This window comes from Dendronephthya gigantea, unplaced genomic scaffold (genome assembly GCF_004324835.1).
Source record: "Dendronephthya gigantea isolate DGI-Jeju-01 unplaced genomic scaffold, DenGig_1.0 000023F, whole genome shotgun sequence".
Classification (NCBI taxonomy): domain Eukaryota; kingdom Metazoa; phylum Cnidaria; class Anthozoa; order Malacalcyonacea; family Nephtheidae; genus Dendronephthya; species Dendronephthya gigantea.
The window spans coordinates 102,072-126,006 of NW_021163033.1; the positions used below are offsets into that span (position 1 = coordinate 102,072).

The 23,935-nt window shown below is 41.3% G+C and overlaps 4 protein-coding genes across 4 annotated transcripts; 1 reads left to right on the top strand and 3 right to left on the bottom strand.

Moving 5' to 3' along the window:
* Positions 1 to 364: 364 nt before the first annotated feature.
* On the bottom strand, positions 365 to 5,619 carry LOC114522473 (zinc transporter 5-like). The gene is made up of 17 exons (XM_028543158.1): positions 5,533 to 5,619; positions 5,320 to 5,442; positions 5,011 to 5,077; positions 4,815 to 4,900; positions 4,595 to 4,682; positions 4,431 to 4,515; positions 4,100 to 4,191; positions 3,835 to 3,919; positions 3,671 to 3,753; positions 3,025 to 3,304; positions 2,609 to 2,808; positions 2,363 to 2,520; positions 2,132 to 2,261; positions 1,630 to 1,918; positions 1,302 to 1,528; positions 914 to 1,042; positions 365 to 841 (listed from the first exon to the last, which is right to left on the bottom strand). Exons 1-17 carry the CDS (start codon positions 5,604 to 5,606, stop codon positions 659 to 661), a joined length of 2,379 nt encoding a protein of 792 aa, XP_028398959.1. The 5' UTR covers positions 5,607 to 5,619; the 3' UTR covers positions 365 to 658.
* A 665-nt stretch (positions 5,620 to 6,284) lies between these two features.
* LOC114522474 (neuroendocrine convertase 1-like) lies at positions 6,285 to 11,157 on the top strand. Its single transcript, XM_028543159.1, is given in 12 exon segments — positions 6,285 to 6,623; positions 7,461 to 7,565; positions 7,803 to 7,928; positions 8,167 to 8,266; positions 8,358 to 8,395; positions 8,496 to 8,572; positions 8,785 to 8,873; positions 9,024 to 9,409; positions 9,579 to 9,679; positions 9,844 to 10,068; positions 10,263 to 10,438; positions 10,441 to 11,157. Coding segments are annotated over 12 exon segments (2,331 nt in total). The 5' UTR covers positions 6,285 to 6,407; the 3' UTR covers positions 11,133 to 11,157.
* A 36-nt stretch (positions 11,158 to 11,193) lies between these two features.
* On the bottom strand, positions 11,194 to 16,560 carry LOC114522706 (WD repeat-containing protein on Y chromosome-like). Its single transcript, XM_028543449.1, is given in 12 exon segments — positions 11,194 to 11,547; positions 11,694 to 12,314; positions 12,317 to 12,521; positions 12,608 to 12,808; positions 12,963 to 13,175; positions 13,331 to 13,503; positions 13,650 to 13,880; positions 14,042 to 14,201; positions 14,431 to 14,882; positions 15,022 to 15,386; positions 15,564 to 15,701; positions 16,280 to 16,560. Coding segments are annotated over 12 exon segments (3,369 nt in total). The 3' UTR covers positions 11,194 to 11,218.
* Positions 16,561 to 17,420: 860 nt separating this feature from the next.
* LOC114522707 lies at positions 17,421 to 23,748 on the bottom strand. Its single transcript, XM_028543450.1, has 7 exons — positions 23,704 to 23,748; positions 23,527 to 23,607; positions 23,378 to 23,451; positions 23,071 to 23,218; positions 19,663 to 19,755; positions 17,772 to 17,880; positions 17,421 to 17,665 (listed from the first exon to the last, which is right to left on the bottom strand). The coding sequence occupies exons 1-7, from the start codon at positions 23,746 to 23,748 to the stop codon at positions 17,577 to 17,579; spliced, it is 639 nt and encodes a 212-aa protein (XP_028399251.1). The 3' UTR covers positions 17,421 to 17,576.
* Between the last annotated feature and the right edge of the window lie 187 nt (positions 23,749 to 23,935).

The following is a 23,935-nucleotide window of genomic DNA, read 5'->3' on the forward strand; positions in this document are numbered from 1 at the left end:
ACAAATAGCGAGTCTTCCTTTTACCAATCGATAAAATTATATATAAACTATGAATTCAAGAAAAACATAGTTTATATAATTTATATAATAAAGTATTTAATAAAAGTTCCTAACTCATATTAGAATGAAATGGCTTAAATATTTATAAACGAGCTTATCTCTTGACGTAACACAGAATACCTAACAGAAGTAGAACTCCTGTACTTTTTTCGTAAGTGTGATTCGTCATAATTCGTCACTTAGCAAGTGCATTTTTTTGAGGTAGTTACCCCCCTGCCAATGTCTAAAATCAGCCCATTTTTAGTATTGGCAGGGGGGTGACTACCTCAAAAAAATGCACTTGCTAAGTGACGAATCATGACGAATCACACTTACGAAAATTCAAAAAATAGTATAGAGTTCTACTTCTGTTAGGTATTCTGTGACGATAGAGCACAAGTAGTAATTGAGAACTATTGCATATAACGGGTTGAGTCCACAACCGTCACTTTGTGCCTCAGTAACCTTCGGTAGACGGTATTCTTCTTTTTGTGACGTCAACCGCGGGAAGCCTGATGTTACACGAAGTTTGATTGGCTCCGCAAAACTAACGAACCAATCAAACTTCATGTAACATATCTGCGTCATTGATTTGGTCTATATTCTAATATTTCCTAGACTATATTGATTTTATAAAGTTCCTTTCTAAATCTGTATTCATTGGGTTCATATTGAACTTTTGCGTCAGTTGTAAAACAGACTTATATCCTGCTGATAGAACAGACATGTGCTCAAAAAATACATCCTTCTCCACCTGGATCGTCAAATTATTTATTCCAATTTCTTTAAAAATATTCGTCACCTGTAGCGGGAAGCGAAACGCATTTATATATCTTCGAAATTTCCTCGAGAAAAAAATCGCGACATTTCTTACCTGCGATATTATAGTCGCCTCAATGGCGGTCGGGACGACGTGAACTTGAATACTACCTGCTTTCAGGTTATCAGAATGCGTCCAAAAATGTTGATTTCGGTAATTCGAGACTCCTTTTATCGTCAAAACCTAACAGATAAGCGGAAATTCATGAAATCCCCAGGGGGAGGTCGATTTATGGGAGGGGGTGAGGGGTGTACACTCCGTAGACAGAGGTGCTAGATCTTGGTCACCAAGATAGTAGAAGTTTAAAATGGTCATCAATCGGGAACCAAACCTCGCTCACTGTTAAACAGCTATGCAATGAGATAGCGTCAAGGCTACCTGCACTATAAGAATTGACGTTTTTAAATTTTGGAATAAAAGTCATCTGCTCAAGGAAGATTACCTTCTTCAAAGCTTCTCCAATCTCAGATTGAATATCTCTCGGCGTTCTCAGAGCAAGAACTAATGCAGATTCTTTCAACAACGGAACTACGCTAGCGAATATTAAGACAGCGATAAATAACGAACAGACAGGGTCAGCTCTTTGGAAACCAAACTGTTCAATGAGTAGACTTGATATAATCACTCCTACACTGCCCAGAGTGTCTGCTATAACGTGGAGGAATACCCCTGGTAAATACCAAGTAAAATTGGTTATTTCGGACACACATGATGAGTATTTATTGCTGAATACTACCCATCCACAGTGGTTCTGCCAAGATAAACCTTACCTTGCATGTTAGCACTGGTCTTATGAGAGCCGTGACCATCAGAGCAGCCAGCATGACCATGTCCTTTATGACTGTGACCATGATTATGACCATGCTTATGACTATGACCATGCTCACTGTGGTTGCTATGACTACTATGACTACCATGACTGTGACCATGGTGACCAGCACCATGACCATGCGACTGACAACTTGACTCGCCACCATGTGACCCCACGCCGTGGGAATGCGCATGACTGAAGGCGAAAATACCAGCCAGGTTCACCACTAAACCACATACTGATACAATCTAGTTTACAGAAAAATTGCACGCAGTTCAGACACGAACGAGGACAGTTTATTGTTGCAGAATACCACTAAACACTGACCTGTCAGTGACTACAACTAAACTAACGCAAGGTGGTATACATGCATTTACTAAATGGTTTCCGTGTTTGGATGGCGGTTCGACCAATCAGAACACGCGTTATATACATGTTATTTTATAAATACAAATCATTACCAATAATCTATTCGTAGTCACTTCAGGCGGATCAAACAATCTTTCCAGAGCTTCCAGGAAGACAAATACTGAAATAACGGTCAAAAATAAGCCATTGACGAAGCCAGAGAGATACTCCACGCGTCCATAACTACAACAAAAAACAAGAGTTACCATGATTTCTCGCATGGAATACAACCCAGTTATGATCAAGTTACTCTTGCTAACAAATGAGTTCAATAAACATCTCACCCGTACGAAAACAGTTTGGTTGGCTTCCAACTGCTCATCAAAGATGCACACAGACCCAATACAAGCGCCGAACAATCAAATAACATGTGAAAACCATCTGATATTAAACCAAGACTGTTATTCCAAGCCCCATAGAACAGTTCAACAAATGTGAATGTCTATAAAAGACGATTTTACTGAATTCAGACTTGAAACAGACTTAACAGAGTACCGTAACAGACAAAAAACGACTCAGTTTGTACCTACCAAATTCAGGCAAAGAAAATAAAAGATCTGTCTTGATTCAGTTTTTGCCAAAACTTGTTTTAAAAATACCCTCGCAGTTGCAATAACGGACTGAGGTGAAGTGAAACTATACAAAGGAGTTCCACTGGTCGTGTAGCCAATCAGAATTCCTTTATTCACCCCTTGTTGTACTGGAGAAGGTCGAGATAAAAGATGCGTCGCTAGAGTAAAATTAACATTCATTTATTTATACTGGATTAACTCATCGTTTTTAAACTGTTCTTCCTAGAGGTCCAGTAAGGATCATCTCTTATTGATCCAGTGTCACTACAGGAGGAAACCTAAACTAAACCAACTTTATTTATACTGGATAGCTCTATCAGTTCTAAACTGTTCTTCCTAGAGGTCCAGCAAGGATACAATAATCTATTTATTACCGATAGCTAAAAACAGGACTGCAAGAACAACACTTCCAGACATGCCATGCTCGTCAAACGCATCTTTGCTAAACGGGAATATATAAGTTGCAATATGATGATCATTCCACAGCAAACCCAAGCCAAAAGCTGCAAGAAACGACACAATTGATCCCCACTTGGATGTTTTGTTTGAGTCAAGTTTTGCCATGCATATGGCTTCCACATAAAAGTCGAAAGCAATAGCGAAGGAAATTAGGAGAAATGAGAGAAGTTTGTCCATCCAAGGAACATCTGCTTCCTGTTGAAAAGATAGATTTGTTTAAAAAATTACTCTATCACCATACTAAAATTCAGGTCTGTTCACACAATCTAATTTTGTCAGATCCAATTCACTTCTGATGGATGTTTAATGCCTGTTTTCCACTAGCGATATTTTTCGCGCGAAGCGAATTTATTCCTTTGTATTTGAGTGTCGTTTCGCGCGAAAATTATCCCTAGTGGAAAACCGGCTTTATAGTCTATTGACTTGCAATATATACAGACAAGTGAATGCAGTATTGCTTTAACAATAATAGGCTACATTCCATACATCAGAAGTATGTACATCAGAACAATGTTTTACAGATAAATTGACCATTACAATAAGTAGCATGTTGTTCCTTACTTTGAAAATGAAAATTAAAATAGCAGGTGGAAGGAGAAACAAGACAGAGAGGAAGTTTGTCAAAGCATTGAATCTTTTAGATCCTGTCGAAGAAAATAAGACACAAATGAAATGACATGTGATGATCACAGAAGAACTCAGAGAATGAGTATCTATTCAGTCACCTCCAATCTCAACAGCAACTTTTCTTCCATAGCTTTTGTTGCCAACATTGAAAAGCAAAACAACAGTCAGAAGCAGCAAGCCTCCCTTGAAAACAATATTTGAAAATTATGAAATAAGTTAAATAACACTGCCAGATAGACAGATTTTCTAGGTTACATAGTAAAAGGTTGAATAGTAAAAGGTTGAATAGTAAAAGGTTGAAGAGTAAAAATTTCAAGTGTAATAATGTACCAGGTGTTGAAAACTGGAATAAAAACAGTGTACCTTGTGATCTGACAGTTGTGGAAACCCTGGCAATGAGAGTGTTTTCCATTGGTGAAGATAATGAATGAGGTGACTACGATGCACTCCTTCAGCTGTTCATAAATTGTCAAGGATTTCTTCATATTTTAAATCCCCAATCTAAAACAGTTTCTTCCCAATCCTTTGATGCCCAGAACTTTTAGAGGGATAGGGGACTTTGATGTTTGAGAGAAAGCATTCATGGAGTGGGTACTTTCAAAATGAGTACCCTTATTAGCAGGGTGAGGTGGACACGTTCACCCCAAATCTACCCACACTTATCTTCACAAGTGATATATCGCTGAAAGGATACGATGAACATCTTCAGGCGTCATTTCATCATTATCAAACAGGAATAAGGAAATCATGGCAAAAAGAAACAGCAATGCTCCCCGTGTCTATAACAACAAGAATATTTCAACATCTCATAACTGATAACGCTGAAGTATACTATCTAATTTGTCCGAGAAAACATACCTTGGTTGGTCCCGGATGACCGGTCTTGAACAGAACAGCCAAAACACCAAACACAACAACATCGCTGTGCTCTGATAATAGGACAGTCCTGAAATATCATACGCAAGATGGGGAGAAATAAACTTCAGTTAATTGTTTTAAAACCATTATCAAAACCAAATGGTTATGAATAAGCTTATAGCACAGACCAAAAGTATAGAAAAAGAAATGACTGTCATACCTGACTGGACCACAAAGAGTTAATCCATCCAGAAGTAATAATGATAATAATGTGGAGAAGAATGCATGTCTGGCTACTTGGTACCACTAGGTTAGAAATATTATGATATTCAAATAACATAGATATGTGAACTAATACACAACTGTTAAAATGCATCTATTGGTTTGTCAAGTTGTCTGTACAAATACCAACTGACCTGTGAGGTTGTCAATCGTTTCCCAGATGACAATGGTTTTTGTAAAAGAACAAACACAAGAGATGAACTACAAGAAAATTGATCTACTATAAATGCATGAATCAACTGCATAATAAATGATAAACATGTATGTTAACATCTTACTAATCCAAGCTAATTCTACTCAAAAGGGTTGTGATCATTGTGATTCACCCTTGTGCACCAGTTACCAGTGTAAACAGTATTAAAAGTTAATTAAAACGTAGGTACATTTAAATACAAGTTAATGGCTATCTCTCATAAGGCAGAAATACATAAGATATGGCTTACCAAGCACGGACAATGAACAAATACTGCACAATATGTACACTTTTTAGCAAATCGTGGGAGAGAAAGAAGCCGTAGACATGAAGAATCTTTGATACGATCAGAAAACACAAATATGGCGCTGAACTACACGAGAAAAAACACAGTTTTTAAACATGATGGAGCCACGACTTTTGCTAGATCGTTAAATGAACACAGAGTGAAGATTTGAAGTACCTTAGACCTGGTTCAATACGACCAAAACCTTTATTCTGATTCAATAAATTTCCACTGAATTTTTCTCTCTCCATTTCAATGACATGTTTGTTGAATTGTTATGAGTTGGCATTAGCAAGTGTTATACTTCATGTTGGCCGACATAAACGTCTTGCATGTATGTTCGCTGAGGTAGCCAATCAGCTGTCGAGGATGCCGTGTTTTTGAGATCAACCAATAGGAATAGACGTAAACAATTGCGAAAATTGGCGATAATTCACGGGAGGTTCTTGGGGGTAATAGGGGTTCAAGAGAGGGCCTCGGTGAGAGCAGTACTGCACAATAATTAACAGTGAGTTTTCTCCAAACATCTATGAAACATCTAAGAAAATATGAACTTGATTTGATACGATTTTATATCCTAACCACAAAAGTTAAATGTCTTGCTAATCAGTTCCATTGGCGAAGGCTATTTGATAAAAAAAACGTCAACTAATGTTTAATTATTTCCAGGTAATTTAAAAGTAATTAAACGACAGCTAACTAACATGTTTTGACTTCACATTTTAAACGGATATCGATTGACAAAAACCTTTTTATGGATCAAAATTTTCTCGTTCTTTTACGCCGAGCGATTTCCTAAAATTAGTTCTTATGTGAGCGCACAAGCAAATAAGATTCTCTTAGCTCCTATTTCTGGAGGAGCTGTGACGTAATGGGAACGGGTGATCAAATCTTTGCTCGGTCAAAGACAGGTGAATACACTAGGAAAACAATAACGGACAAAACACAATGAATGCTTAATGAGTTAAGATTACCGAGAAAATATACGGTTGCCGTTGAAACCAATCATGTCCGTTTAAACATCAGGCTCTGGTCTCCTTCGTAGCAATGAGATGGTCAACAAAGGGCCGGCCGGTCGGCCTTATTTGAGGACGTTAGGATTACTACTTGTGATCAGTCTTTATCTTCGATGTTCTTCTACTGAATCAGAAAAGTTTAGATCCAAACGGGAGAAGATTTACACGAATGGATGGGCGGTGAAAGTCACGGGAGGATTTGAAAATGCGAAGGTTATCGCCAAACGACATGGCTTTGCAAAAGTCGAAAAGGTTTCGGATGAATTTCACTCTTATTACTGCCGTAAAATCTTATATTGTCAACTATTTGGGAGTAAAGATCACCGGTGTAAAATCTATTATAATAAGTCTGGCCGACATCGTATTGAAAACTGCATTTAGTTTAGTTTTCAATCAGCGTTCAGTGTTAAATAAGAGTAAAATAATTGAGAAAACTCATCGGATATGTGAACGGGAAAGTTATAAGGTGTAGTCGCGCCATAGACCTTAATTCGCAGGCAGGTACCAGTCAAGGAGTCCATAGGATCCATTATAAGGAACAATATTATTTTCTTATAACAACCGGAGTATTATAACATATCCCGGTTAAAGACAATATGTTAGATTATCCATAATTCAGTCCCCAAATACGTACAATCATCGGGTAGACAGGGCCTTTGAGAGGAGGAACCTGGGTGTGCTAAATGCATGGTTGCCGAGCGTAAAATGTCTGAGTGGTTAGTTGTTTTTTACCCGGCTCGATCGCTCTAGCGGCACGATCATGCAAGGCGAGATTGTTTGCTTAGAATTTCCTCTTTAAATTCCCTCTGATCTGCTATCGAGTGCTATAGACAACAACAGGACACCCGCAATGTAAATGGCACCGCATGAGATTTTTCTGAAGTTTAAACGCCTTGGTTTAAATAGTTCCATGAACAAATTGCTTTGTGAAATCAATTTAAATTTAGTTTACAGATCTAGTTTAGTTTCTAATTAGTTTCCATTTGCTTCGAATCATGCGGCGTGTCCCTGGAAATTACAGTTTGGTAAAGGTTATTTCCTACAGCCGTTTTTAGCTTCACTAACTATAGTGATATCTTTCTTCTTCAGATCGGAACACTTGAAGATTATTACCATTTTGAACACCCAACACATCCGAGACGATCAAGACGCAGCGCTGATGAGATGACAGACTTACTTCACGCCCACCCAAACGTAAGTGGCAATCTAATAGCCAACAAACCACACGATTTTCAAAGCAGAGTAATTTTGTTTTAGTACTGCAATTTTCATATTCGTTGTCTACGTGAGATTGAAACGTCTGTCTGTGCAAGATAATTTATAAAGCATTAGATTTTTTATCGTAGTAATGTATTTTCAGTCTCTAAGAGCTGTTGAGAAGCTTCCTTGAAGCCTATGAATACTGACCATCCGTGATATTTCAATATTTAGGTTCACTGGGCAGAACAACAACACGAGAAAATCCGGGTAAAACGGGGTGCATATCACGACGCCATGGTCAAAAGACATGCTCAGGTGAAATTTAGGGATCCTTTGTGGAACTTTCAATGGTACTTGGTAAGTTTGAGGCGCACGTCCTCTTAAACAGAAAGAAATGGAAACATCTCAACGAAAATATGTATGTTTGTTTATCATGAGTGCTGTGACTGATGTCTCAAGTTTGAAGTAGTTGACACACTGACAGATTATAGCCCCTGAAACGGTCAAAACGTTCTGCGAGTTTATCGCGATTTCTATTTAGATTTTGTTCATTCGAAGCCACATTTTAAGATTTAATCTTTCTTGTTTAAACCAGGACGACACACGAAAAGGTTTTGATATGGATGTTCACGTTATGTCAGTGTGGAGGCAAGGCATTACTGGGAAAGGAGTTGTTGTCACCATACTGGATGACGGTAAGACTCGACGAAAGCCGAATGATTGAAAATAATTTGAGATTTTGAGTTCTCTTACACGCGTTCACCATCTAATTCTTCGCTTTCAAAGGTGTTGAACATAATCATACGGACTTGATGCGGAATTACGTAAGTTGACAACGTTGTATATTCTGCTGTTATTCTTCCGTGTCTTTGACAAAAGGTTTGAAAAAAAAGAAAAGCTTTCATCTTGTGTTTTGCATCGTAGGATCCCGCTGCAAGTTGGGATGTGAACGGAGGCGACCCAGATCCATTTCCAAGATATGATCGTACAAACGAGAACAAGTACGGAGATTTGAACTACTTCTGTTGTTCACACGAACTCGGATTATATTTCATCAACTCCGGTCGAAATATATTTCTCCCTTCGCTCACTCATATTATCCTCAATTATACCATCAGGCTAACGGCCCTTGTATGATTGAAATTTTCATTGATTAACCAGATTTACAGCTTTATTCTTGATTTTATGCATCTGACAAAGCTCTTCTTTGCAGACACGGAACGCGATGTGCAGGAGAGGTTGCAGGCCAGGCGAATAACCATAAATGTGGGGTCGGAGTGGCTTTTAATGCTCGCATCGGAGGTAAATAATGTTGGTCAGGTCCATGGGCATAGCCAACCCCCCCCCCAAAAAGTAGGGGGTTAACAGTCAGTGTGTGAAGTAATGCTTGTTTGAGTTTAATTTAGAACCGTTTCATTAGTTTTAAACGCTTTCAAAACATTGTCCCTTTAGGTGTACGAATGTTGGATGGTCGCGTCACTGACAAGGTCGAAGCAGAATCTCTCAGTCTCAATCCTCAGTACATTGATATATACAGCGCAAGCTGGGGGCCTAGTGACGACGGGACGACAGTTGAAGGACCGGGAACTTTAGCAACGGCAGCCTTTTTAAACGGGATCAAAAAGGGTCGAGATGGAAAGGGCTCCATCTTCATTTGGGCGTCAGGAAACGGCGGACGTCACGACGACAGCTGTAATTGTGATGGATACACGAACAGTATTTATACATTGTCGATCAGTTCGTCGTCGGATCACGGAGAGTCGCCGTGGTATTCCGAAGCGTGTTCGTCGACACTCGCCACTACATTCAGCAGCGGATCCAGAGGAGAGCTTAAAATAGTAAGGAAAATAAAACTGTCCAGCCCGTAGTTAAGACGCTCACACAAACCACAGAGGATACTCTTTGTAGAATGTTGTGTACTTTCTTTAGACTGTCACGCCTGCGTGTTTTCAGCTCGTTAAAAACACAAACAAAACTCCATTCTTACAATCCATCATGTTTTGCTAGGCGACAACGGATCTTCATAATCAATGCACCGAAAAGCACACAGGAACGTCAGCATCGGCCCCCCTGGCAGCTGGAGTCATTGCTCTAGCTTTGGAGGCAAAGTAAGTGGTCTACAGGGGGGTGTATAATAATCACGCAAAGATTGCACAGCGTGCGAAACAAACCATATCACTATACTATAATGCCTTATGCCTGTTATGAATGCCATCTGGACAGCTGAGAGTATCTTGAGTTTAGTATCTTCACATTAACAATTTTTTTGCAGCCCCAACCTCACCTGGCGAGACATCCAGCATATTGTGGTATGGACGTCAAAATGGCGACCATTATCTCATGACACGGACTGGAATGTAAATGGTCTTGGAAGACACGTGAATCTCAAGTTTGGTTTTGGTCTCCTTGACGCTCACGCCATTGTTGCTCTGGCCAAGTTCAAGAAGAAAGTTCCGGAGAAAACGATTTGTCATGGACAGATCAATCAGGATAGAAAGTGAGTGAAAAATAAACACGTTTGGTCACACACCATCAGTAGTCAACAGAAAGAGGTTAGGAAAGCTAGATTTTCTTGTCAATGATTCAAGACAATGGTTTACATGAACGGGAAAGCTTTTGCCAGCCCCTATGCAAGTTTTCAATCGAATCGCGCAAGAGCGGGAATAACTATTCAATTTGACTCACTTGTAGACCAATCCTTCATGACAAAGGTTTGGCTGTAAAGATCAAAGCAAACGGCTGTCAAAGCAACCAGGATGAGCTGCGTTATTTAGAGCACGTTCAGCTCGTGCTAACCCTGGACTATAGTCGGAGAGGCGATCTAGCCATAGATCTCACTTCTCCGATGGGAACAAAATCCCGGCTACTATCCCGCGGGGAGAAGATCTCTCTGACGAGGGCTTCATGAAATGGCCGTTCATGACGACGCATTCCTGGGGTGAGGATCCTCGCGGGATCTGGACATTGGAGATAAACGACGAAGGCGATTCCCGCGCGAACCATGGCATGCTAAGGGAGTGGGGATTAGTCTTGCACGGTACGAAAGATAAACCACCCTATCAACGGGTTAGACACCCGGATAAACCCCGCCCGACCAAGCCTGTCCCCCCACGCAAACCAAACCACATGGGCGACAAACCCCCGGATGGCCCCACGTACACGTTTGGCCCGGCGCCAAATTTGCAAACTATCAAATATAAACCTTTGAAAGAACACGCTAAGAGTCAAACCCAGCAGAAGCCAGCTGAAAACATTTATCGCGAAGCAATGTCTGAGACCAGAACTAGCATACCCCAGGCGCCAGCTTGGAGCAACAGCTACCAGCAAAACCTCGCGCCTCAGACACCGCCCATCGCCTCATACGAGACGGTACAAAGCCCCGCGTACAATTACCCGAGTCGGAGTTTTGGTACCTCGGATGTTAATGCCCCGTATTACGGGCAAATGCAGCCAAGACTCGCATATGATAGATGGAATAGCAACTACATGAATTACCCTTCGAAAACGTACAACACTTATAATTATTTGAGATCTAGACGAAAGCGAAGGTCTCTGGATTAAAATAAAATGTGCCAGGTTGTACATTTCTAAAATAAATGTGTATAAAACACCTGTTTCCCAAATAAAAACGTTTTTCAATTGTAATTTCACAAGCATTCTTGTACCTTGGCGCGTCGAGTACCATACGAGCTCCGGGAGCGAGTTTTAGCTCCGTCTCGGGGACTTATCGCCGATAGTCGATTGTGAGCCTTCCCATGATCCGGTGCTTCTTTGTCTGACTTGGACGAGGGAACTCTGGGACTGGGTTTGGTATTTGACAGCGTTTGAAAAGTCACGACCGGGGGCTTGGGCTCCACGATTGGCGCAAGTTCGTTGCATTTGAGTGACGTGTACACAACGATTTGGTTCTGGTTCATGCGCAGTTTGGGCAGACTAGGAGGCATGTGGTGCCGGGTTTTCGGCTTGTAAAACTTACCTAAAACAAATTGGAAAATGAAATTATATTATCTGAGTGACCTCGCGAGCAATAGCATAGGACGGCGAACAGTTCAGAACGGATAGAGCTATTCAGGTAGTGAATTAAAACTTCTCAAATATCGAGTTTCAAACCTAAAAACTCACCTAAAATATTATTCATATCGATGCGACATTCCGCCTCGCGCAGGGTCGCACTTTTTGTCGCACTGGACTCGCGTTCATTACCCGCACTTTGTCCAACCTTGGGACGAACAAGCGTCAGTCGCCCTGCCGCTTGTAAAAAGCTCTTAGCGATGCTCCAACGCTTTCGTGACGAAGACTGCATCAGTCTCAAGGAATTTGCTGATGCAGCTCTCTGTAAGTCAAACGGCACCTCACCATCACCTTCCGCCGCTAGATTCCAAAAAGTACGCTGACCAAACGTACCAACATATTGTCCATTCACGCGCCACAAACGCAACGAGCAATCGGTGGACGCCGTAATCATTAATCGATACCTCGGAACGTAATCGATACTTATGATTGGTTGTAAATGCGTCCGCAAGCAAAATACCAGCGGAGGTGGTTTGGTGTTAATACTTCGCTTGGCCTTGTTCTCCGAGAAGTTAACATATCTACGATTTTTGCCCCCGGATGTTTCTTCCACACTACGGTTTTTATTCCCGGCTTGTGTGTCCACATGATCTTCTCGTATGCAGTACTTTTTAATGTTCCATATTTTGATATAACCCTGAGTATCCCCAGTCATCAACAGTTCGTTTTTTCATTGCTGGTCATACACAGGATCGATTCACGGTGATTATTCGAGGCCATAAACTCGCCCGCAAGCCCGCCCCCAAACATGCACCAGGCTCGGATCCAGCCTCCGCAACCGGTGCTCAGCAGCGTGGCCGTGTCGGTTGCATGGGTACGATTTTGCAGGAACAACACACAATCCACCCCAGAGTCGTGGTCTGTCTCTTTCACTTTCACCTTTAAGACGGAAGTCATATTGTAGTGAATGAAAAACCGACTCAAACCGAGCATTGGACAGCGGTCCTTAGAGCTTCAAATCTCACCCTAATACAGAGAGGATCAATGCTTTTTCTTCTCGCGATGCTGGCCCGACGCAAGCCGACGCTGGAGCGACGACGATACGAGAAGCTTTTACTTCTTCCATATTTCATGACGGGCTGTTGATGACGCCACAAATCATCCTCGGCCTTTTCCTGAGCTTCTTGTCTCTTCAAGTCAGTGAAGATCACGTTGTTCACCATTATCTTTAACCAAAAAACAATTATTGATCCAGTGTTACTACAGGAGGAAACCTAAACTAAACTAACTTTATTTCTACTAGATAGCTCTATCAGTTCTAAACTGTTCTTCCTAGAGGACCAGTCTTCCTCGCCCCAACACTGTGATGTTCGTACATACATTCTTCTTGAGGTCCGTAGGAATACACGACGCTCGACGCCGTCGTGGGTAATCGTTCGCATTCAGAACGCACGTCACTTGAAATGTTTCCAGACTCCAAACTTTAATATCACCGTCATAACTGGATGTAGCCAGAGTCCCCGTACCATAGAGGTCGATGGAAAGAATATCGTCTTTGTGGAAATTTTTCCATACTCTGGGATCGCATTCCTCCTGAAGAAAAAAAAGATTTATATCAGACACACAAAATGACTGCAATTTGGCCTTTGAACATTTTCGTGAGACTGATATTGTCTATATTAAATTGAATCCCATCAGGTGGCCCGACGCAAACCCGACGCTGGAGCGACGACGATACGAATTCTAACCTCGTCGCTTCTAGAGTCCTTGTAGATCGCTACTTTCTTCGACCATCCAACTGTAATGATCCTCTGTTTCGTACACACAATCCCCGTAATCTCCTCATCATCCACAGGTGTCAACGTCCTCAAACAATTGCCGTTGTTGAAATTCCAAATTTTCACCGAGCCATCCCGGGCGCCTGTGGTAGAGGTTGCATATTATGCTAATTATCTTGAACGTAGAATGGAGTGGGCGTAGTGTGTAAGTTAGCCCCTCTCCTGTCTCCCTCTGTTTAACTTCTGGGACCCTGGTGATAATAAGACAAGCTCGGAAACAATGCAATACCTGTTACTAGTCTGCGCAGACTCTGATCAAAACACATGGCTGTGATTTCTGACTTCGGATGCGCATTTGAAAACTGGATGACTTTCTCGCCAGTTTCGAGACTCCAGACAATCACAAGAGACGCATGACAGGCACTGACTACCTGATTAAACAAACTGTTGTATAACGCTTTACAAAGCGGTTTGATGTGACTGCTTCGCTCCTTCTTGTCGTCTGAGCTTTTCTCTGAACCTGCCAAAATGAAAAACTCTCGGATTTACTGAACAAGAGCCAAACTCTGGAAATATGACGAGAAATGACACAATGTTCCGATCCTGGCTCACGTTTGACGGACGAGAAGCCGATAAACCAGGCAACGTTGTTTTCATGCAGGGTTTTCATATCAAACATACCTTTCTTCTCAAGAGCGAACAATACATTCGTGCCCAGTAACAGCGTGTGGTTCTTGGCATTAAAGTAGATACTTGATATAACAACAGGGCCTGGCGTCAGCAGTCGGCTGGGGATTGTTTGTATACAGCAGACGTCACGAATATCCCAAACCTTCAAAACCTACGAAAGAATTACAAATGAATAAACCCCGTAATCTACTACTAGGGTACCGCAGCTGGAAATTAAACTTAATCCACTTTTTACCGTCCAGATGACAAGAAGAAGTTGCTTCTTCTAAAGGAATAAATCAGACAGGGATTTGCGCAAGAGTTTTTTTTACCAAGTTCACTTTCTTTGGGAGGAAGGGGCATTCATTCCCCAACTAGTTACAGGTATATTATCATCGTACCTTATCTTGGGATACGCTGATGAATTGACCGTTCAAACCATTCACTTCAATATGGATTATAGCAGAACAGTGACCTTTGAGGGTAGATGTGGGTTTTGTGGTCAGATAGGGATTCCAGAGGCGAACATAATGATCTATCCCACCGGTGACAATCACATTCCACGTGCTGCAATAATCGAAACACAGGACACCCTTGCGTATATTGATATACGAACTGATACGTTTCCTCATTGCGTCACCAATGTACAGCGATCTGTCGTTCGTCGTTGCGCAGGATATAAAGCATTGCAGGTTCGGGTAGTATTTGACTTTCTTCACCCAGTCATCGTGCGGGCTGAACTGCATAGCCCGCACATTCGGGTGTAAGCCTTTCACCAGCTCTCTGAACATGATACGACAGTACGACGCCATTGGCACGCCCTGGTTTTTCGCCACATGAATATCAAATAGACCTGAAAAGAAACGAAATGTAAATATTCATCGACCATAACCCGGTGTTAAAAACAATTCCAGTTCAATACTACGAGAACAGACGAAAGCAGGTAGAGCCAGGAAATAGGAAATAAACAACAACAAATGTGGAGGACTTACCTGTAGTTGCTGACGAGAAAATCAAAACATAAACTTGTCCATTCATGTCACCGAAATACAACGCGCTTTCGTTGTAGTTTTCCGGGTTATACCAGTAGTCCATGCAGAGCACGGAATGCTGGAACCCGCAAACAACAAAATGCTTCTCGAAGTTGTTCGCGGCGCAGTCGTAAAAAGCAATATCTCTTTCGGTCGTGGACACTGCTATTTTCTTTACGTTCGCCAGGACAACGCAATCAGTCACCCAAACGGTTTTGTTGCCCTTGGAGGAATTGTAGTGCCCTTCGTTTAACAAGATTGAACGCTGAAGGTTCAGGTCCATGTTCCAAAATGTCATCACCCCATCTCGACTTACCGCTACGTATCTGGAAAGACGCAAATTACGAGCTTTTGCAAATCAATTACATGTTGGCAACAAGCCTGCAACAAGTTCGCAACAAAACGAATCTGGGAAAACGAGTCTGTCACAAGCCTGTGTATAAATTGTCTAACATGTCCGAGGTCGGTCGATTGAAGGGATAAGACTTGTGATTTAGAGTTACCTTCCCGAGCTCCCGTCTGCAAAATCTTCAGGTCCGTACGATATCTTCGGAAAATACGAGATACGTACGAGCGTATCCCGATGACTGCTTTGCAATTCTCGCAATGGATTCGGAAACGGGGCATCAACTCCGAGCTCACTGAAATAGAAACAACTTGTTTGAAACAATTGCAGTTGGTAAAATAGTTTCCTATGACACATTTCAATGAATATAACCGAGCGAGGTAAAATAGTTTCCTATGACACATTTCAATGGATATAACCAAGCAAGCCCCATAATAATATATAATATATAATAAATAATTGCAGTTGGTAAAATAGTTTCCTATGACACATTTCAATGGATATAACCAAGCAAGCCCCATAATAATATATAATATATAATAAATAATTGCAGTTGGTAAAATAGTTTCCTATGACACATTTCAATGGATATAACCAAGCAAGCCCCAATAATATATAATATATAATAATAATTGCAGTTGGTAAAATAGTTTCCTATGACACATTTCAATGGATATAACCAAGCAAGCCCCATAATAATATAATATATATAAATAATTGCAGTTGGTAAATAGTTTCCTATGACACATTTCAATGGATATAACCAAACAAGCCCCATACAGTTCCCTTGTTTATAAGGGAGTGAGGATGATATATAGAGAAGTTTTTTTTTATTCATATTAGAAGCTAAGAATGCACACCTCAGACCCTCACCTGCTCATTACATCTTTCAATTGATTCTCCATCAGCATGTACGAACAAAACTCTTCCCAATCCACCGTGCCGTCGCAATTCGCGTCAACCTTCATGAAGATAATCGCTAGTTCCTCCTCATCAGGCAATATCCCGCCCTTATTGGCGATGATTCTCTTCAACGCCTCCCGGAATTCATCCAAATCAAGTCCGCCCCCTCCGTCCTCGTCCGCCTCCTCGAAGATCCGTTCTAGCAGTTCCAAGTCCTCGTGGTTCATCTGATCCTCCAGACGATTCTTCATCGCATTAGGATGAAAAGGCTTGCTCCCAGGGACAACTTTCGAGTTCTCTCGGGCCCCACTTGAGAGCTGTTATTCCGAGAGGGTCTATCCTCGTATAGTTCGTCCACACTTGACGTCGTAGACATTTTGAGTTAGCGTATTCGGGGCTGACAACCCGCTACATTTTTCGCTTTACTTTTTTTCTCAAAACTTTTACTATAAGCGCTCGCGTTCCCACATTCGTGACGTAATTAATGAAACATTACGTCACTGCGCGCGCCACAGCATTGAGAAACATTTAAACCCTGGGGATGAATGGAATTGACTTGTTTTGTTTTGTAAACAGCGTGATATTTACTTTGAAAAGGTTCTCATTTTGATTGCCAGATATTCCCAGTGCAAATATGCATGGTGGGTTATCTGCAGGAACTACTAAAAAGCTGTTGTGTGTGTGCTATACTAAATATAGAGTTCATTTTGTTTCCAGCTATTCTCTAGAGTTGCAAAAACAAACAGGACATCCCGTCTGAGAATACGGCCGTTCTATTTCTCGAAGCACCTTAGCAGCAGCAGCAGCAGCGGTCGGTTTTCGTGTCAAAATTAGCAAAGCTATTTTGGCATGTGAATAAAGTTGAACTATAATCCGACAACTGCATATTGCTTGCAATATCGAAATCGATAAACCGACACCAGCATGACTTGAAGACGATTAACTATGAAATGGTAGAGATATCGACCAGATCATCTACGTTAAACTCGTTGCCAATGGCCTGGACATTAATCTTGTGAGTCGCTTATTCTTTGGTTTAAAATTTACTCACTTCAAAACCACAATATATTCAGTAACTACAGTAAATCTGATATGATGGTAAATATCTGGGAGTCAATGTCCTTGGAAACGCTCTTGATTATGCAAACGCTTTAGATAGTCGTTCAGACAATATCCCCTTCTGTACATGCGTTTTAGCATCAGGTAACATTATGTACCATCTGTGTACTCAAATGTACCTTCACGTAGGTTACTCATGCTTCGCTAACTAATACGAAAAACATATTTTTTGAACCAACGACGGTCGACGATCTGTTAGGAATGCAACCTCTTGAAAAGTTTGACTGTGATTGAAATCTACATAATATAGAGCAAATTCTTTGCTCGGGTCCCTATATATTGTGCAATATCTATCACAGTAAACACGCCTTAATTTGAACTCATGAATCAAAGGTTTACATACCTCTTGAAAACAACCCTTTCAATTTGTAATATTTTAGACCTTGCATTAGTTCATCGTTATCGTATTCACAGACTTGAACAGGTTCGTATGAGCCGATAAGAGACAGACCCTAGTAAAATGAAAATCATACTATTTTTACCATAAACTCTTCATTAGGGCCGCATCATTAGACTATAAGGTGTATGCAAATATGACCATGGTCGTATTCGCCATTTTCCGGCGAATATATGACCATGGTCGTACATTTCCCATTTTCCGACGAATATATGACCATGGTCGTATTTGCCATTTTCCGGCGAATATACGACCATATAGAGATATAAGAGAAAACATACTCCGAAAATAAACATCTTGTAAACCCAAGATATGAGTTGTTAAAAACAAGACACAATAATCAAGGTGATATTTCGACTCTATTTCAAAGTCATTGTATATAGTCATATGACCATGTCATATGACCATATATTATAAAGTCATATGACCATGGTCGTATATTTGCCATTTCCTAGCGAATATATGATGGTCGTACATTTGCCATTTTCCGGCAAATATATGACCATGGTCGTATATTTGCCATTTTCCAGCGAATATATGACCATGAACGTATTTGCCATTTTCCAGCGAATATAAGACCATGGTCGTAAAATTGCCATTTTCCGGCGAATATATGACCATGGTCGTATAATTGCCATTTTCCAGCGAATATAAGACCATGGTCGAGTTAGCCGTTTTCCGGCGAACTCCACCATGGTCGAATTAGTCGTTTTCCGGCGAACTCGACCATGGTCGAGTTAGTCGTTTTCCGGCGAACTCGACCATGGTCGAGTTGGTCGTTTTCCGGCGAACTCGACCATGGTCGAATTAGTCGTTTTCCGGCGAACTCGACCATGGTCGAGTTAGTCGTTTTCCGGCGAACTCGACCATGGTCGAGTTAGTCGTTTTCCGGCGAACTCGACCATGGTCGAATTAGTCGTTTTCCGGCGAACTCGACCATGGTCGAGTTAGTCGTTTTCCGGCGAACTCGACCATGGTCGAATTAGTCGTTTTCCGGCGAACTCGACCATGGTCGAGTTAGTCGTTTTCCGGCGAACTCGACCACGGTCGAGTTAGTTTTCCGGCGAACTCGACCATGGTCGAGTTAGTCGTTTTCCGGCGAACTCGACCATGGTCGAGTTAGTTGTTTTCCATCGAACTCGACCATAGTCGAATTAGTCGTTTTCCGGCGAACTCGACCATGGTCGAGTTAGTCGTTTTCCGGCGAACTCGACCATTGTCGAATTAGTCGTTTTCCGGCGAACTCGACAAGTTAGTCGTTTTCCGGCGAACTCAACCATGGTCGAGTTAGTCGTTTTCCGGCGAACTCGACCATGGTCGAATTAGTCGTTTTCCGGCGAACTCGACCATGGTCGAGTTAGTCGTTTTCCGGCGAACTCGACCATGGTCGAATTAGTCGTTTTCCGGCGAACTCGACCATGGTCGAATTAGTCGTTTTCCGGCGAACTCGACCAAGGTCGAGTTAGTCGTTTTCCGGCGAACTCGACCATGGTCGAGTTAGTCGTTTTCCGGCGAACTCGACCATGGTCGAATTAGTCGTTTTCCGGCGAACTCGACCATGGTCGAGTTAGTCGTTTTCCGGCGAACTCGACCATGGTCGAGTTAGTCGTTTTCCGGCGAACTCGACCTTGGTCGAGTTAGTCGTTTTCCGGCGAACTCGACCATGGTCGAGTTAGTCGTTTTCAAATTTTGCACAACGCTTTGAAGTACCTTCTTTATACGTTGCAGATATTTAAAACTATGACGTCATAGGGCCACAGAAAAAAATTCGCCCCGGGCCCCACAATTTCTCTCGGCGCCTCTGGGTGTATGTTTTGAAAAGATTCGTGTTACTAACCTGTTGACTCAATAGATGAACATGATTGTAACTTGAACAGAATGCCTTTTCCATTCCAATCCTCGACAAGGCTAGAACATAACTTCCGCGTCCCTGGAAAACAATTTAACCAGGGATTTATCACATCACAAATTGTAAATGCTGAAAACGGAAATGGTCGGGATGTCAGACAATCAGATTCGTCAAACAATCCTAAACTTAGGGCCTGTTTATATGATCCCGCCTAGCCGGGACAGGACAGTTTCCGAGATCCCGCTTGTAATACAAACACTAATTAGTGTTTATATGACCACTTTTCCATCCCGCCTAGGCGGGATCCCGGCACTTCTTGCCGGGATCCCGCTTAGACGGGACGAGAAATTGCCATATAAACACTCCATCCCGCTTGGCCGGGATGATTCGCGATTAACATAAGCCCCGTTTACACTACACTCGATTTATTGGCACGGCACGGCTAAACTGAGTACCCGTGCCCATTTCATTCGTGCCCGGCCTTTGTTTTGGTAGCCTGAACACTAATAAAATTGGGCACGGGTACCCATTTTAGCCGTGCCGTGCCGATAAATTCAGTGTAGTGTAAACGGGGCTTTACATTAGGAGCATGTGTATATATTGGCATAGTCGTTTTCTACAATAAAACATGCCGTCGAAGGAACCTGCACTACAAAATGAACTCCATATAAACACGCCATCCCGCCTAGTAGGCCGTGGGATGAGCATCGAAAAGATGCAATTCCGTTGCACCCCTCGTGGAACTACGTAATTTTTACATGAATCAATAGATAAAAACTTACTTTATCAGAATCAGTCGCTCCCCAAGTGAAACAGGTGCACAATTGGGAAAAAAATCCCTCCAAAGTTTGCTAATTTCGCGTTTCGAAATATTCGAACCGCCATTGTTTTAATAGCAAATACGCATGCGCATGTCAGCCAAAGTCGCACTGCGCACGCTCACACAGGAAAAATGGATTTTCCCTGTGGGTTTTCCCCGAATTCCCGCGTGAAAACAACAAAATAAAATCACGGAATAAAGATTAAACCTTGTAATATTAACGAATAAATACACACACATCAAATATTGTTTAAAACACATTGTACATTTTGCTTGCTGGTATGCTAAATCACTTCAATTCATTGGCTATTGTTTCAAAATACCGTTTTACGTTAACATCGTAATTCATTAAAAATTGCGTCAGGTAAAAAACCCACCTGTATCAAACAGGATGGAGAATATATAATATACATACAACTCACACATCAAGGGACAAGTTAAATATTTCGCTTAACTATAGCCTTCACATCACTAACAAAGCCTGGAGGAATAGCAGAATCCTTGGATATATTCATCTGTGCAAGGGCAGTCTCATGGCACAATACAAATGAGTGTGACATGCAATGTCCAAAACCACTCAATAGAAAAATTACTGAGGCTGAACCTGTCAGTTGTCTAAGTGTCATGGCAAGTGCTATGCTCTTGGGTGTAGGATTCCTTCCCCCAGATACTAAATTCACAAGGTCTTGTACAATTGATGTTAGTTTGGCACTGTTCTTGCCCTCAATTGGCACGTACTCACTTAAAGTTGGCTCTGAATAGAATCACAAATCCAAGCCAATACATTAAAAGTTCACATGGAGCCACTTTTTGCACATTATCCATTGTCAAATCAGATGCCAATGGTGGCTAAGGAAGATTTAGTTTTGGTATTTCTTGGACTTTTTGGCAAAGAATCAATGCAGCATTGTATAGAATTTGTAACTCATTGACTTTAGAATTTCCCTCAGTTTCTGTGGAATTCAGATCATCATTATCAATGGTATAGCTTTCTTCATCAAAGTCTTCATCGTTGTTTTCTGACTAGTTTGACATGTTCCTCAACCAATTTGGAAGAATCCAAATTTTCCACATTTACAATCTCGCTAACATTTCTCATTTTCGGTACATAGAACACAAGTTGGGGATAACTTTTCATTAGTCTTTATTTGGATGAAGCTCTATATTTGGATGCATCCACATTCTCTGTGTCCTTAGCAATGATAACAAATTTCTCCAGCAAATCTTTCATATACCTTATTTGCTTAAATTTGCATAACTTCAGTGTCGATTACTTTCTTACAGAAGACATCATAAGACTTCTCATACACTGATGTAGATCTTTCAGTCTCCAATTGCTTTTTTGCCTCTCTGGTGAGAAATTTTATATAATTGTAGTAACAAACTTTGTGATAGAGGACTTCCAGTGCTACACAGTCTTTCCCCCGGATTCGCATGAGTATCCATTCATCATTCCTTTTCTCCACAGCTGTATGTAGAAGACCAGCATCAATTGTTTCTGCCAACATGAGTGGGGTTCTTCTCTTCTTAGTTACCTGGTGTGAACAAGATATTTTAAAACCAAACTCGAGAATGCTGTGCTACTAGTGCACATTGCACTAGTATAATTATATCTATCAAAATGATCATGCATACCTTGTCTAGTGAGAACCAAGAGGCGTCTCTTCCACAAACAATACATATCTCTGGAAGTACGTGCTCGTTTCTTTTAGGCAGGGTCGTATTAACGTCTGCGACTGATTGGCGTGTAATTTTTCGCCTTGGTTCCATACTTCCATTGGTTCCACTTCTAGTCTTCTACATGTATTTCTTCGGTAGAAGTTACAGTTTACAGTTTTAGAGCTTTCTTCTTTTCGCTGTTGTCTACAGATCTTCTCTTCATCACAAAATCTCTTCCAGTATTTCATATGATGGTGCCATTCTAAGTTAATGCTGTCAGGGTTCTTTTCCATGTATGAATTGACAGATCTGTCATCGATGTTCGCGTACGATTTCTTAGCTATTTCTGCTTGTTGACATTTGAGTTTAACCCATTTAGACCTACACTCAAGAAATTTCTTAAGCCTTTGGCGTGTAACTTTGCAAAGTTGCTCCGTAACGCCATCAAAATGAATAAAACATGAGGATATTCGAGTTTTATAAATATCTTCAGCCATTATTATTTTGCATAACTAAGCGTGTTTCCACTTCGAAGCATGTGCGTGCTTATGCGCGTGCGCAGTGCGAGTTTTCCTGACATGCGCATGCGTATTTGCTACTAAAACAATGGCGGTTCGAATATTTCGAAACGCGAAATTAGCAAACTTTGGAGGGATTGTTTTCCCAATTGTGCACCTGTTTCGCTTGGGGAACAACGGATTCTGATAAAGTACATTTTTATCTATTGATTCATGTGAAAATTATGTAGTTCCACGAGGGGTGCAACGGAATCCGTTTTCTAAGCATCTTTTGGATGCTCATCCCACGGCCTATAGGCGAGTTTCCCGGCTAAGCGGGATAAAAACATCCCTTCCCGGCTAGACGGGATCATATAAACGGGCCCTTAAGAACTGTTTTTCGATAAGAAACGAGCTTACCAAAGAAGATTTCTGTATGAACAGTTTTCTAAAATGATGAACCATGCTGAGGTCTCGCGGTTTCAACCAATCGTTCGTTTCTGGATTCTTAAGCGACGTTTTCCAGAAAAAGCCATTAAATTCGTCTGCCGCGAATAAAACAGGCATTCTGCAGAAAAAATATAAAAAAGGACATCTTAGGATTCTTAGTCATGTCACAGGCTTTATTTCTGCAATATCACAGTTTAAGGATATATCCTTAAACTGTGGCAATATGCTGCATGCTGGCTAAAATCAACATGAATTGGACTAAATTTCTCAAACTCACCGACTGCTTAGTCGTTGCACTTCTCTGAGCGTGATTCCCACAGCATCCGTAGCAAAATTCGGTCGATGGAAAGCCTGTTCATTTAGCAAACATTATCCTTTACCAGTGTGAACTAGTTTTATCTTAAATCAAAGTCTCCGAGCGTGTACCTGGTCAATCACTGTGGAAATACGGCTTCCAGCATCGATGGAGATTTTTTGACTAACTTTGTAGTCTTTTGAAGTCTTTATCTATCACGAAATAAACACGATGTAGTGTTTCAGCCGTAGAGCAAACACAACATCATCAAATGCACTAAGAAGCAGTCGTTTTTTTACTATAGCTACCTGAGGCAAATGCTTGCCATTCAACGTTTGAACATCTTCAACCATGTCAGTGCTTCGTCAGGCTGATCAAACCGCTCCGGATTATGGGGAGAAGGCAGGATGTTTTGTTTACTAAAAACTATCTTGAACACTAAAAGATATGCAATTCAACAGTCCTTATTCAACTGATCTCAACTCAAGAGGCCCTGTATGACATCATGGATACAGGATACTACTTCCACTCACCACTGGA

Bases quoted from the DNA above. Each gene is read 5' to 3' on its own strand.
- LOC114522473 (XM_028543158.1), bottom strand. From the start codon at position 5,606: ATGGAGAGAGAAAAATTCAGTGGAAATTTATTGAATCAGAATAAAGGT. The intron at 5,078-5,319 runs GTAAGCCATATC...ATTTTCTTGTAG, and splicing joins TTGTTCATTGTCCGTGCTTG to TTCATCTCTTGTGTTTGTTC. The intron at 2,262-2,362 runs GTGAGATGTTTA...TTTTTGTTGTAG, and splicing joins ACCAAACTGTTTTCGTACGG to TTATGGACGCGTGGAGTATC.
- LOC114522707 (XM_028543450.1), bottom strand. From the start codon at position 23,748: ATGGTTGAAGATGTTCAAACGTTGAATGGCAAGCATTTGCCTCAG. The intron at 23,452-23,526 runs GTACACGCTCGG...CTAAATGAACAG, and splicing joins TTTCCACAGTGATTGACCAG to GCTTTCCATCGACCGAATTT. The intron at 19,756-23,070 runs GTAAGCTCGTTT...ATTGTTTTCCAG, and splicing joins TCATACAGAAATCTTCTTTG to GGACGCGGAAGTTATGTTCT.